We start from the raw sequence: 13770 nt of genomic DNA, 5'->3' as shown, positions 1-13770 counted from the left end.
CAAAAATTGCAATGGCATAATGTACTGAAATTTGCTGAACTTGATTCAAAACAATTAAATAGGGCTTTAAAGGGATCTAAAAGAGAGCAATATCTTTTCCTTTTCTCATTAGAGAATAATAAGATGAATGAAACACAGTAAGTATTTCAAGTATGTTGTGAGGTATCTCCCTCGGGCACTGTTATCTCTATTCAGTATACTATTCAGCGAGATGTTCTTGTTCTAGTTCACAGTACAGTAACTTGTGTTTGTGTTCTTCGTTTGAACTATGCTAGAACAAAACACATCTTATTTACTTGTATTTTTTGAAATGAAGACCCGAACACATTTGAAGTGGATTGAGTCTTAAGGTCAATAAATGTACTCAGCCAAGAGTCAGTGCTTTCTTGTAGAAATCTTTCACTTAGTAGAGCCATATGCAATACAGTCCTAGAAGTCTATGATGGTTGTGTAGTAAGGATATTTTTTAAAATTAAAGAAAATGAAAATAATTAGTAAATAGTCTGTTGTACCAAGCTTTAAGCAATAGGAAAGTTTGCTTTCAAATCAGTATTAATTCAGAGAATCACAGTGTATCTTTATATTAAACCATGTGATATTTTTCCTTACTGTGTTTTCTGTTGCTCTGACCAGTCTAATTGTGAGATTTAGTTGTTTTCCTGTTCTACAGCTACCAATTAAGGCATCTAGTTGTACGGATGTATGCTCTTCAAAACCTGCAGAATTGTGTTTTCCATCCTTTTTTCTATCCCTTTCTCCCTTTTTCTATCCCTTTCTCCCTTTCTATTTTTGTCCTCTTGCACTTGGCAGTTCATAAGTATTAATGGATCTATTTTCGGAACACCTTTCTGCAGTGTAAGAGTACTCTTTTCACAGTTTACAGCTGTTGCAAACACAGGTAAATAACACAAGTAGCTACTAATTTTAGGTGCCCAATCTGAGATTTAGGTTAGATTATCCAGAGGATTTGACATTTCTGTAATGTCCTCATATAAACTAGAGCTCTTGTGATTCTTATGACAGAGCTCAGAGGGTTCATCTTGTCCGCAGACTCAAGAAAACAATCTAAAACATCTAGTTGGTTTTCAGATGGAGCTTGGTCAATGTAGAGAAGGGACTTCAAGAAGATGCCTGTGTCAGCAAGGCCTGGTCTTAATGATATAAGAATGTCTCTTAATCTGGCACACAGTGATTGCCTGTAAAATTGAGCTTTAAATGGTTCTGATTAGTTACAGGGGAACTCTTGGCTAAAGATAGAATTTGAATTCGGGTCCGCAGTATAACTTACTGCTCCATTAACCATATGTTATTTGCTACACATAAGTAAAAGGAGGGTGAACAAAGATTACACAATCAACCCCAGTTTTGATGTTTCTAAATGTCTAAATAGTTTTAATCTGTACCTATTTTCGTGGCATATCAGCAGGCCTGGGAATTTTAGATGCATCATACAGGCTTTTGGGCACTTCCACAGATAATTACATAGCATAGTACCTGGATATTTTCACTTGCAGCTCTAGAAGGCTTCTAGACTTGATAGGCATGTTGAGGGAGTCAGGAGAGTTGTGTCCCACTTTATACTCTGCAAGTACAGTATTTTCTGCCCTGTTTTCTTTCTTTGCTCCTACTTTCTAACCCTCTTCTCCTCCTTGCCCCCCCTACTATTACACCCTGTCATGGCAGAAAGCTTGCCTTCCCAGCAAATCCCAGCAAATCTGGAGTTTTGATCACCCTGCCTATCTCATTCCCACTTCTGTCTTTGCCACTTAGTTGCTTACCCAGCAAGACCCAGTTTTTCTTGTTAAAGTACTAGACTCGCTCTGTCTGTCCTTCCTTTTCTCCTTATCCCACTCTCCTTTCCAGCCCTTACAGGGTTTGATGCTTGTGTGGTCAGATTTGATGCTTGTGTGGTCATGGTCAGTCCTATTTTTGCATCTCTTTGTCTAATCAGTCCTAGCCTTGACCTCTCTTTACCTTCTTACAGGAGTCTTGCTGGCTTTCATGTTCCCATTTTCTAAGGTGGTACTTTTCCAAGCTTGCTTTCAGATTGGTTACTCTCTACTTCCGCTATTCCTGAACTTGGCAGGTAGGACCCAGAGTCAGCTCTAATGACTGACTAATAAGAAAGATGATGCCCTAACTCTTAATTTAGACCCGTGGAATCAGATCTGTCAGTCTGTCGGAGCTTAAGGCTGTCACTCTAGAGGAAGTTCACGGATCCTGCATGGGCAAATTGAGGCTATTCCCTTTCCCCAGAGAATCATGTCTTCGTTACGATATGGAAGTTTTTCCACAGGGATGACAGAAATCTTTTGTTGCTATGAAGGTTGTGCTCTGTAGAAAGAACATAAAAGCCTGGAGATGTTTGCAGTATTCAGTGAAAATGACACTGGATTTCACCACCCCCTGTAGTCACAAGTCTTGGGTATGGATGGCTGTTGAACAGAGCCAGCTGGGACATTGTTCCAAGGTATCAGAAACTGCATTCAAAGTCCTTTCATGCCTAAGAGCTGTGCCTCCCTTCCTTTTTTGTCATGTACTGCCACCTCTTTGCAATCCAAGCTCTGTATTTCATTCCTTTTATCTTCATTTGCAGCATTCCTGTTGCATGTATTTCTGTGATACTGATCCTCCAGGTCCCATGCTTGTGCCATGACATTTGCACTGGTCAGCAGCTGCAGCACTGGCAGGACTTGAAGATAAGACCTGCCAGTATGGGTGATGCCAGATCTCTCATTTTTACGGTGTCTTAAGCTCTCTCCTGCTCTGCTATGTTCCAAAATGCATTTCAGTTAAGAGTTAAAGGGCAAAGAGGCTGAGGTGCAGCTTGGAAGCAGACTGCATTCTCCAGGGCTGAGCTTCAGGTTAGCCTGCGAGATGCTGGGGCTGCATCTCTGTTGCATCTCTGCTGTTTCCTCTCCTGGGTCTGTTGGGTCCCCTCCCCTAGAAGGACACCACATAAAGATGAGAAAAGACAGACAGTAGGCAAACTAGTGAGCTGTACTTGGAGCATTTTCTGATGTGGTGGCTTTATATGCATTTTAAAATTAAAACAGCCTTTCTCTCATTATACAAGGCATTAATTAATTTGCTAACTGCAAAGTCTTATCTAACTTTCTGGGTGGTGTGCTATAGAGATCTTTTCCAGCATTTTTCTTCCTTAATTTTCTCCTTTCCTCTAAGGGTTGTTTTACCATAACAGAAAGTGTCAGACCCCAAACTTCTGAAGGCAGTTTGTTGCTCCAATGGTGTCTCTTAGCAAATGTGATAAATCTTTTTAAAGACAAAAGCATACCTACTCAAGGTAAGTAATTTCACATGACCTGAGATACCTGAGGCCAAAGACATTTCAGAAGGGATTTTTCTGGGAAGGAGAATTATGGAGTTCAATGTGTGTTAGTTATGGAAGAAGGGAGATCAAAAAGATTGATTAGGCAATTTTCTCTGTTGAAGGAGACACCTAAGATGGTCTGTAGTCCTTTTTCCAGTTCAGTTTTTTTTGGTGCAAGCAAGGAAATACTTGACTGCTGGTAAAATATTCTCCAGTCTAATTACTCCTGCTGTTTTCCACTGCTGAATTAAACTTTAAAACATAACTTCACTCAGAGATAGCCAGAGCTTCTAAAAAATTTGCCTTAAACTGAGAAGCAGCCTGGGTGGACAAGAATTAGTGTTTGTATGAACCAGCCTTGAAAAAGTCAGGTTTTGGTCTCCTCTTTATTTTTTTATCTGGATTACTCAGTCCCTTCTTCTGATAAGAGGTCAAATAGCATGTTAATTAACCAAGATACAGGAAAATAAATCTTTTTTTTTCTCTACTAGGTTATGAGATACGGTAAAGATGACTAATTTCTAGCATAAAAGGAATAGCAGTTCACAGTCTCTCCCAGATTTAGTGACAACATGAGAATTGCCCGTTTCCTGCCCTCCTTTCAGCTGTTCTAAGAACAGGGTGTGGACAGCATCTCCCTTGCTGGACTTCAAAGCTTGCTATGGTATTATAGGCTGTAATTATTGCTGATTTTAGTTAATGCTCTGGGCGCTGGAATAGAGCTTAACTCTGATTCACGGTCTCAATTATCATCCCAGTTGTTGGAGTATTTGTGTATTTGTGTTTGTGAGCTTTCCAGGCACTAGAGCTGACCCTTGTAGAGGCACTGAAGCAAATCTGTCCCTTTACCTGTTAATTGCTAACGAGAACAATACTCACCCTGGTCAGCAGGATTACTGTTTTTTTAAGGAAGCAAGTTACAATCTGTTTAGCTGCCGTAAAAAATAAAAAGGGGGGTGGGGGTGGTGTGGGAAGAAAGGAGAAAAGACCTTCCGGTTTTAGAGAGAAATCACTGATAGTGATAACAAGTGTGGTCCCCACTTCCTCTGCTGGTAATGATATATAATGAGGCTTAATTGCAAGCTGAGGTTAGTACCGTTACATTAAACGTATTATAATAATATAAACTTATGTAAATACATTAATTGATACACTGGGGAGAATAAAAAGGACCCACAAAGGTCCTGATGCCTTGTGTTTGTTTTGTTGCCTTGCTATGTCTGATCCTTGCTTTTATCTGTTTTCCTTCCTTCTATCATGTTGTCAGTCAAGTAGTTTAGCTATTTTGTGGATTGAGCTATCTTTAGCTTTTCAGCTTTGCTGCTTCTTAACCTCACGTCTGTCATGTAGTAGAATCAAACTTTCCAGTGTATCTCTGTGATGAGTCTGCCTGCCTGCCTTCCTGCCTTCCTCCCTCCCCTCCCCCCAATCTGGAGTTTTAAATAACTATTTAGTTGTTTGTAATTATTTTTAAGCAGCAGTAGTGACACTTGGTCTATAACGTGATTGTAGCATCTTATTTTTTACTTGGTATTTGAATTCCTAGTCTTGGTACTAATGTCATGTATAGATGCCACAACTACATGGGTATGTTCAGCATAGAGCATACTCAACTAAAATACTATGTCACGGTATAGCTAGTATTTATGTGCACTGTGCTGTAACTGCTCCATGTAAGTGGAAGCAGAATGGAAAAAAAGCGTCACATTTGAATAAAAACGCCTCTGTAAACAATGACTGTAGTCTTAAATTAGAAATTGGCAGGATTATTTGTTGACATAGTTGTTTGCTTTTTGCAATGACCTTGCTGCTTTTGGAATTGTTTCCTGCATTGAGTTTCCATATACTGGCCTCATGATGTAGCAGCACTTGAAGTGTTTCTTACTCTGTATTGGTCATAATAAAATGTAGTTCTTACTCCTTGTGCTGTTTGTAATTGAGTTTAAAAGTAGGTGGCTACCATGAGTTCCCTGGGAATGAATTTGAACACTACAAATGGTTCATGTTCTAGGTTAAGCACTCAACCGGGTCAATATTTCCCGTTTCTCAAGAAGAAGGGGAGAGAGGTCTTTGCAGCTCTATTGCTATTTTGACCTATTTATTGAGCATCTTATTGGACATTAAAAATAGCAAACTGTAGGTTAAAAATAATTTAAAAAAAACAACTCTGACTTTCATATAGGATCGGAGCAATCTGGTGGAAAAGCAGAAAGTACTGCTTCTCATATCATTTTGGGGTGTTTTCGTGTTTCTGAGGTGGGAGATGAGCTAAATGGCAACAAGGGCTTTTCCCAGTACTGCTCTAAGCAGCCAGGATTCTTCTGCATTCCCTTGGTGGCTGCTGAAGGTCATATGTATGCTTTTACAATATGTGTTACTTCCCCCGTGACAGCCAGCATGCATTACTGTGAAACTGAGAGGACCTTTCATCCTGTTTTTAATAACGTCACTAGGAGGTCTGAATCAGTATCACTGAGAAGGATGTGAAATAGAGGTGAATTATCTCTTGCTCTCAGATATCGTTGGCATTCATTTGTTGGAAAAGAGTCTAATAAGATATCTTCAATAATTATAGATTTAAAGAACATGTAAATTCTTTTCTGCAGGTAACTATGATGACAAGACAAAACTGCATGTTTCTAGTTCAACAAGATAGACATTAAAACTTCTGTAATGGTTAACTTTGCATATAATTTCATGTTCAAAAACAATATATAAAGAACATAAATGGCTGTAATAAAGTAATAAACAATAGCTTGTGGTTAAAAAAAAGGAAGCTTTGTGTAACTGAGAATTTGTGACTCCTGTTAATTCTCTGTAACTTGGTCTAATTAGATACAGTTCCCCATTAGTAATAAAAGAGACTTAAGACTGTTCTATTGTAAAATACATTTAGGAAGATTGTTGCTTTGCAGCTATATGTGGCTCAAGTAGAGCAAACTGTAAACGTCGATGCCTGGTCTCTCTACTGTCAGTAGCATTGGGTGACTCTTAAAAAAAATGAAAAATCTGGGCCGGATTTTGTTTCTGTCTTCCTCCATTTCCTGGGAACGCTTTCTGGCAGAGAGAAGGAATGATTTCTGCACAGTCATATTGGCTGGCCTTGATGACCCTTCTTTGCAAGTAATCCTAGATGCACACAAGGAAGTGTGAGTCACCCTCTTAAACCTGATCCAGGTAGAAGGGTTGAAAGATGGCAAACAGGCTGCTGCAAGGAGGATATCACTGCATGTTGGCTGTCCTTCCGAAAGGTGATGGTGTCTCGCTGGAATATACAGAGCCAATGCCCGTAATGACTGGTCTTGCCACATACAAGACCTTGTGGTCACTACTCAAAGATCATTCAGGCACCACTGCTGCTGGCTGCTGCTCCATGAGAGATGAATCAACAGAAAAAGTGTTTTCTGCTGTGGGTAGCTAAACCCAACTTCAGTCTCCAGTTTCTCTTTCTCTACTTTCCCTTGCTCTGCTTTCTTTTTCCTTTTCTCTTCTCTTCCTGTTTCCCTTATGCCAGCCCCTGTTGAAGTAAATAGTCTCCTTTACTGCAGTCAGTGCCAGTTTACAGCACTGGGAAACCCACATGGGCTCTTTCTAAGCCTGTTGCTGTTTTCTTTTATCTGTCTTATCAACCCCCTGTCTCTACTACGGCAGCACTGTGTGCAGCTCTGCTGGCAAAGCCTCTCTGGCAGGCTGTGAGGGGAAAGGTTTCAGCCAGTGTTGGGCTTTTTTTGCTGTCACAGCAAACATAAGCAAAGCTGAGGAAAAACTACCTTCTGTTAACTGATAAAAGTGAGGGGGATGTGGATGTTTTACACCCTGAACTGGCACAGTTCTGTTATGCAGTGTGTCCCTGCCTGTCCTTTATCCTATCAGTGTAGTATAAATTGGACCCTATTTTGTCTTTGAGGAAGGACCCATTATATGCCTCCTGTTTGTACAGTACTTAGCACAACTTAGGCTGCTCCTTAAGCACTTAGCAAAGCAGCTGTGACTAGCCATTTGCTTTTGCTAAAGAGCTCAGTATGCTTTGTCACTCAATCTTATGAGGCAGGTACTTAGGTTTCTTGAGCCATTACACTCAGTGATGGACTGCTGCTCCTTATGGGATGCTGGTGGGGGCTGAACTACTTTGTACTTGTGTAGTCTTTAAGTATGCGGAAAGTGAGTAAAATACTATTAGTTCTGAAAAGGAGAAATTTAGATTGGCTTAACATACTGTAGACCAGGTTGGGCTCTACAGAGAGGGAGAGAAAAGCATGCTTTTTATATACTGCAGATACATGTATATATTTGTGTGTGTGTGTATCTGTGGGTGCAGACTTTTTTTTTCAGGTCAGATTGCTTTCTGGACCTTAGGAGTGAGCAGTATGGGTGTGGGCAGGGGCGGCGGGGGAACCAGTCTGCAGAGCTCTATGCCTTAACCTGTAGGGTGGGAGAGGACTTATGTATTCCCCCAGAGCTCTAGCCCGTGCTGCAGCATGCCAGCCTGCCCCAGCACAGAGTAGGTCCCAGGGCCTCCTACTCCACCCCAGTTCAGCTTAGGGATGTGCTGCCTCCACAGGTGCCCTGTGATGAAAGTTGGGGCAGTGGATCCACTGGAACATGGTTTGGATTAGGCTCCCTGACTTAGAAGCACAGGTCCAGCTCTGTTGGCCATGTGTTGTGTTCTCAGATAGCCTCTGCCTCAGCAGCCTCCCTGATAGCCTCATTGGTGGGTTCTACATGCAAAGAGATGGGGCTTCACATCTGTTTTTTTCACAAGGAGATGGAGGTGATGGCAGCAGCCTGGCCTGCCTCTGGGCTGGCTGTGTCTGGTGCAGGAGGGTGTGTGCAGCTCTCCTGCCAGCATGGCCAAAGAGCTTTTCCTTGTCTTCTCTTGGGAAAGGGATGTATGGGACCATCCCTTGGGCTGCCGTTTTATAAAATTGTTTTCTAACTCATTTCTAAGCTGTTTAAACTCTAAGAGTCACATAGCTGGCAGAGGCTGGGATACCTAGCTGCTCTGCCTGGAAAAGGAAAGTAGAAGACTTCCACAAGCACACCAGGTTGCTGACTGCATCCCAGGAAAGCCTGGTGGCATCCAGCTGCACTGGGCACTAGAGGAGAGAGCAGTTACATTCCTGGTTGGAGACTCTGTGGCTCAGATAGCAGATCATGTGTAGAAATTAATATCCACGTGTGAGGAAAATGCATGGGTGGGAGGAGGCAGTGTGAGCAGAGGAGAGTGCAGCACCTGCCCAGCCTCCTCTCCCACCACTGAGGGCTGGCTCTGTGCCCTGATGGGACAGCTGGGTCTGCCTGGGTGGCCGCTGCCACCAAGTGCCTGCATGTCCCCCAGGTGAGCGTGGGAAGCTGGAGGAGCAGGTTTGCAGCCTTCCTGACAGAGTATGCTGCAGTGGAGGTGGTGAAGGGCTTGTCAGGGTGGGTGCCGCAGCCCTTTCGTAGCCTACTTCAGTCACCCTGTGAAAGTAGAAGTGCTTCCCATGAACTGAATTCCTTTCCATACAGAGCATTTTGCTAGACTTCACTAAATACAGAGGCTTTGCATATTGCTGTGTCTCTGTTTTGAGGATAGCAGACACTTTAATAAACCAGGAAGGAGTATCTTAGATTGCAGAACTAATTTAATAGTCGTTAGCTGACTGTTTAAACTGACAGCAAGATGTGGTGCTCTGACCTGTGAAATGGAAAAACCATTCTCATGAGAAAGCAAATCTGAATTATTTCTACTATCACAGCAGGGTGCATTGCAATGGGCTGAGACGTACAATGACCTGCTGGAGTGGGTGAAAGCAGGAAGTCATTTGGTTTGTTTTCATGTGTATGAAGTGGGGGTGGGAAACGAAGAAAGGCTGTATAATCGACACTGTTGTTGCACTGTATTAAATGATGCATCTTTCTGCTTTGTCAGCAGATCTGAGTTTAAAAAAAAAAAATGTGGGCCTAAGGCAATAAATTTATTGAGGATATGTAACTATAACATTCTCAGTTTTGGTGTTATTAGTTGGTTATGCATGTGCATTGTTTTAATTCTATAATTATATAATTATAAAGGCTTTACTGCTCTTCGCTGGACACATGAACAATTTCCTCATGCCCTTGCCAACTAACTTCTAGTAACTTCCATGTGGTGATGCAAACCAAACTTGAATCAAATGTTGCTGTCATCTGGAGTAGTTGCACTATGGATAACCTCCTCCTGTCATACACCATAAACTGTGCATAAGGCTACCTTGCATCTACTCTTAGGTATTCCAGTTCTCCTGCTCAAGCATGATTTAAAGGTTTGGTTATGTTGCTGTGCAGTAAAGCATCTGATTCATCTGCGAAAAGCGCATGCACTAGGAGGAAAGCTTTGTCCCTTACTTTTTTAGAAAGGGTATAGCTGAGGTTAGGAAGTGGCAATCTGTAATGGCAGGATGTTGTCAAACATTGATATTTAATGAATGCTCCTATTTGGTATTGGTCTGACAGCTACATAGCTTTGTAACACCCCTTACCTAAGTATGTGTCAACATACGTATATACACATTTTTAAGCATGACTTGTAACAGTAATTGGAACATAAATTTGTCAGAAAAATTATTTTCAAAACTAATGTAATATCAGACACTGGGTCTAGCATCTGTGTATTTTAAGTGACCTTAGTTATACAATTATCCTTAACACTGTTTTAGTTGGTTGCTACTATGAGTTACATTTAGGTATGTTTCTGTGCAGGAGATTAAAATATGGCTTTACAGCTGCTTAACTCTGGTTTCTTGTGATTAGTTTTAGTATCATCAAATCCATTTAAAGTGCGCATTTAAGAAAAACCCTTGTGAATTTTGGGAAAAAACAGAGAAACTTGTCAAAAAATGGTGCTCGGTGGGCAATTCAGCACTCTTTCTGGTTTGTTAGCCAGCACTTGGCAATTACTATCAGCTGTCAGGGCAGGAGGAGGTAAGTGAAGGTAGGGGAGATCTATGTCAGCTATATCATGTCATGTGAGATGGGCCTTTGACAGCCTTCTTTCTGAAGAGCAATGTTTTAAAGCCAAGGTGGTAAAAAAAGGCAGTATTGAAGTTTTAGGTGGTATTTAGAAAATATTTTTCTTCTCAAATTGGCACTTCAAAAGGACACTGAAAGCAGTAACTTAATCGATCTGGCAGCCAGCAGATGAATATTACAAAGCATATGCACTTACTTAGCTGCTGGCTGCCTGTGTTTTCTCCCTCTGCACTATATAACACTTTTCCTTGTTAACTTTGTTATGGTCCAAGAAGACAAATAGACTAAAAAGGAGGATGGAAAAGGAAAACATGATTCTGCTGTCATCTACCACCATTCCTGTACAAGGATTCTCTACCCTGTAAGAAAATTAATGTTAGAAATATATGATTTAGAGTAGCTCTGAGTTTCACATCTTTCTTCTTTGTCCAAGGTAGAGAAAATGATTAATTTGTTTCAATGTATATTACACCTTTTGATCTACTCATCTGTGAGAAGGAGTAGCAGCTCCCTACACAGAGGTCAATACCAAGTCTTTTGTGGGTTTGTGGTTTTTTGATTGTTTTGTTTTGTTTTCATTTTGTTTTTATCCGAGAGAATTTGTCCAAGTAGTTTCTTCCTTTAGGTGCAGCAAGACTAATGCATTCTTTCTCAAGTGACTCCTCAAACTTGCTGAGTTTTTGCTTTGCCATCTTCACAAAGCAAATGTTAATGCTTCTACCCTAACTTGAGCCAGGATGTGCTGATTTGGTTTTGCAGTACCAGGCTGCTGATGCACAGAACCATAGAGATGGGGAGGTAAAAAAAAAAAGACTGAAGAAGGGAAGGGTGCATTTCTGATCAGTATCACAGTCCCCTAGCTTTCATTTACTGCATTAGGTGTACCAAATAAGTACCAAATAAGTAGTGATTTGAAAGACAAAAAGTACCTTTTTCAGGGTGGTTCTGCTTAAACACTATTTTATTACTGCTTTTGTTTCTTCTGCAGAGTGGGAAGCCCCCAGTTAAGGACATGTTCACAGATCTGAAAGATGGAAGGAAGCTTTTGGACCTTTTGGAGGGTCTGACGGGGAAACCTCTGGTAAGAGAAATATGTATAAGTTATATTCCCATTTACTGGAAGAAAAACCCAAACCAAACAACAAAACCTCCAACAAATAAACAAAACACAAAACACAAACTGTGGCATGTAATTTCTTAAATTTATTTATTTAAAAACCTATTTTTCTTGTAGTTTGTACTTGCTCTCTACAGTTCTAGCGAAATTCCCATGAACTCCACTCATGGGATATAGGGTCAGGCTGAAGTTAGCTGTGTAACCCTCTCTTGAGGGATAAAGTACTGATTAGCAATAGATGAAAAACCAGTGATGTTATTCACATAGTGTATATTTTTAATAGATATCTTTTAAAGGCCTGCTTCTGGATGATCTGGCAGTAGCATTTATCTGGATACGTGTGGCTTTTTCTCATGAGCTCGTGGAAGATCCCTCAAAGAAAAAAGAAAGTAAAAAAGACAACAACTAATAGGCGATGCGAAGATTTGCATCCCTGTTGAAAAATCCTTTGTGATCTACAGGTAGCAAAGGGCTGAAAACTACTCAAGTCTTGTTTGGGGAAATGTGTGTGTGAAAACTCTTCCCTTGCTAACGTTGATGCCTCTTCGGGTATGAGGCATGGTGAAACCTGTGCCATCTCTTGGGGTTAAACTCTTGATTTCATTATTAGAATAAACCTCAAGTTCATTTATTTACCTTATGGGAGACCTTCAGCCATTTAAAATTTAACCTTGCAAGCTTGCTTTGTTTTTTCAAACAGGTGCATTTCACTAGTACTAATGATTTGTGGTCTGATTTGAAGCATAATGAAGGCAACAGGATTTTTTTTATTTCTCATTTTGATGATTACCATGGTCCAAGTTCAGCTCTGTGCTCTTGCATGGTCGTTTTCTGCCACAGGGGTTAAATTGAGGTGATTAAAAGCAAATGGAGTGGCAGGTATTGTCAAGAGTTGCAGTGTGTGTTTTTTTTTTTTCCGGGTAATAAAAGGAAGGGAAAGTCAGGAAGCATAACTCCTTCTCAGTATGCAAAGATTTAGCTGGCTTTTGGTGCCAGAAAAACAAATTGCTGCTTGTTCCCTCTTGGGAGCCAAAAAATTTCAACTAGTCTGGCAGGCGTTCAAACCCCGCAGATTTTCCCCAGGAACTCCCACTTTGCTGTTGTGTTGCCAGCTGATAATTCTGCAGATGCTGGGAATAAAAATTCTGGATGGACTTATTGAAAATGAATGGAAACACATTTTGAATCCAGGGCTTGTCCTGTGCCTTGAATTGATGAACAGTGTTCCGACCGTTTTTCATTTCTATACTGTTGTGGATGGTCTTGTTAGACTTTTGTTCCTACCTAAAGAAAATACAAATTAAACTCTTGAGGAAAATCAAGACAAATTTCCTGTTTGGTCTGTCATTTTCTTTGGCTTGTCAAGTTAATTCGGATATTAACAGATTGTAATTTTTATTTTCAGCCTAAAGAACGAGGTTCCACACGAGTACATGCCTTAAATAACGTCAACCGAGTACTGCAAGTCTTGCATCAGAACAATGTGAGCATTTTTTTCCACAACTTTATTGTTAGACTCCAATTTATTCTTGCATCTAAATTCAGAATTAAGAGAATAAAGATTCTGGTAGCTAAAACGAGAATTCAGTGAGGTGGGTAAACTGGTCTCAGTTTTCTTCATTCAATGTAGAATTTGGATGTCTGACAATTTTGTGAAGTCTTGAAATGCTAACTTACTAATGGTATTAACTAAACTGTATTTTGTTGAGATATGACTGGAAGCTCTGCTAGGCATGAACCTGGCAGGACAAAAAACTGGTTTCAAGTGAAGTGATGTATAACTTGTGCAAAAGTGTGTGAGGGTCTGACAGGTTCTGTGTCCTGCACTCAGAATCCAGGGGGATCTTTCCACTGAAATGTGCCAGCTCTGTGTCAAATCTGTGTTTCTAATTTGGAGCTTTGGAACCTGATCAGAAGAACAAATAAGCAAGCAAACCACAATCCTTGAAAAATGAAAATTGTTTTACTTCTTTTAGAAGTTTTTACTGCCTGGAAGCCAGTAGTGCTGTAATAAACTGATTCTGTTTTTCCCCTGAAAAACAGTTCCTGATAAGCATGTTCTCTCTAGGTAGAATTTTTATTCACAAATGTCAGGGTACTAAAGTAATTTAATAAGAACATTCTGGCAGTGAAATACTTCACATGCAAAAAGGGATTGACATGTGTGTGTAAACTGCTGATTGAAGAGTGATATGAGCATGGTGTATAATACTGCAATTTCACCTCCTTGTTGGGGGACTAGTGTGATATTTCTAGAAAGTAGCAAAAGTTAGTGGTGGGTTGTTTGGTTTTCTTCTTCTTTGAGGCACTGTAAATATTAACTAACTTTTTT

The 13770-nt window shown here is 40.5% G+C and overlaps 1 protein-coding gene across 4 annotated transcripts in view; it reads left to right on the top strand.

The window, feature by feature from the left end:
• Positions 1–13770, top strand: part of UTRN (utrophin) — a 369401-nt gene that overhangs the window by 61143 nt on the left and 294488 nt on the right. For 3 of the 4 annotated variants that reach the window (XM_061378712.1, XM_061378711.1, XM_061378710.1), the window contains exons 3-4: positions 11310–11402; positions 12844–12921. In XM_061378712.1, coding sequence (XP_061234696.1) covers positions 11310–11402; positions 12844–12921 — 171 coding nt within the window. Of the gene's footprint in view, positions 1–2348; positions 2364–11309; positions 11403–12843; positions 12922–13770 lie in introns of those variants that run through there. The other variant, XM_061378713.1, reaches the window with a different exon arrangement.

Source organism: Neopsephotus bourkii, unplaced genomic scaffold (assembly GCF_033783945.1).
Source record: "Neopsephotus bourkii isolate Nb327-2 ecotype Australia unplaced genomic scaffold, CSIRO-AGI_Nbou_v1 NB_1767, whole genome shotgun sequence".
Classification (NCBI taxonomy): Eukaryota; Metazoa; Chordata; class Aves; order Psittaciformes; family Psittacidae; genus Neopsephotus; species Neopsephotus bourkii.
Note: the sequence above shows the minus strand (reverse complement) of the source record. Positions and strands in the feature narration are given on the sequence as shown.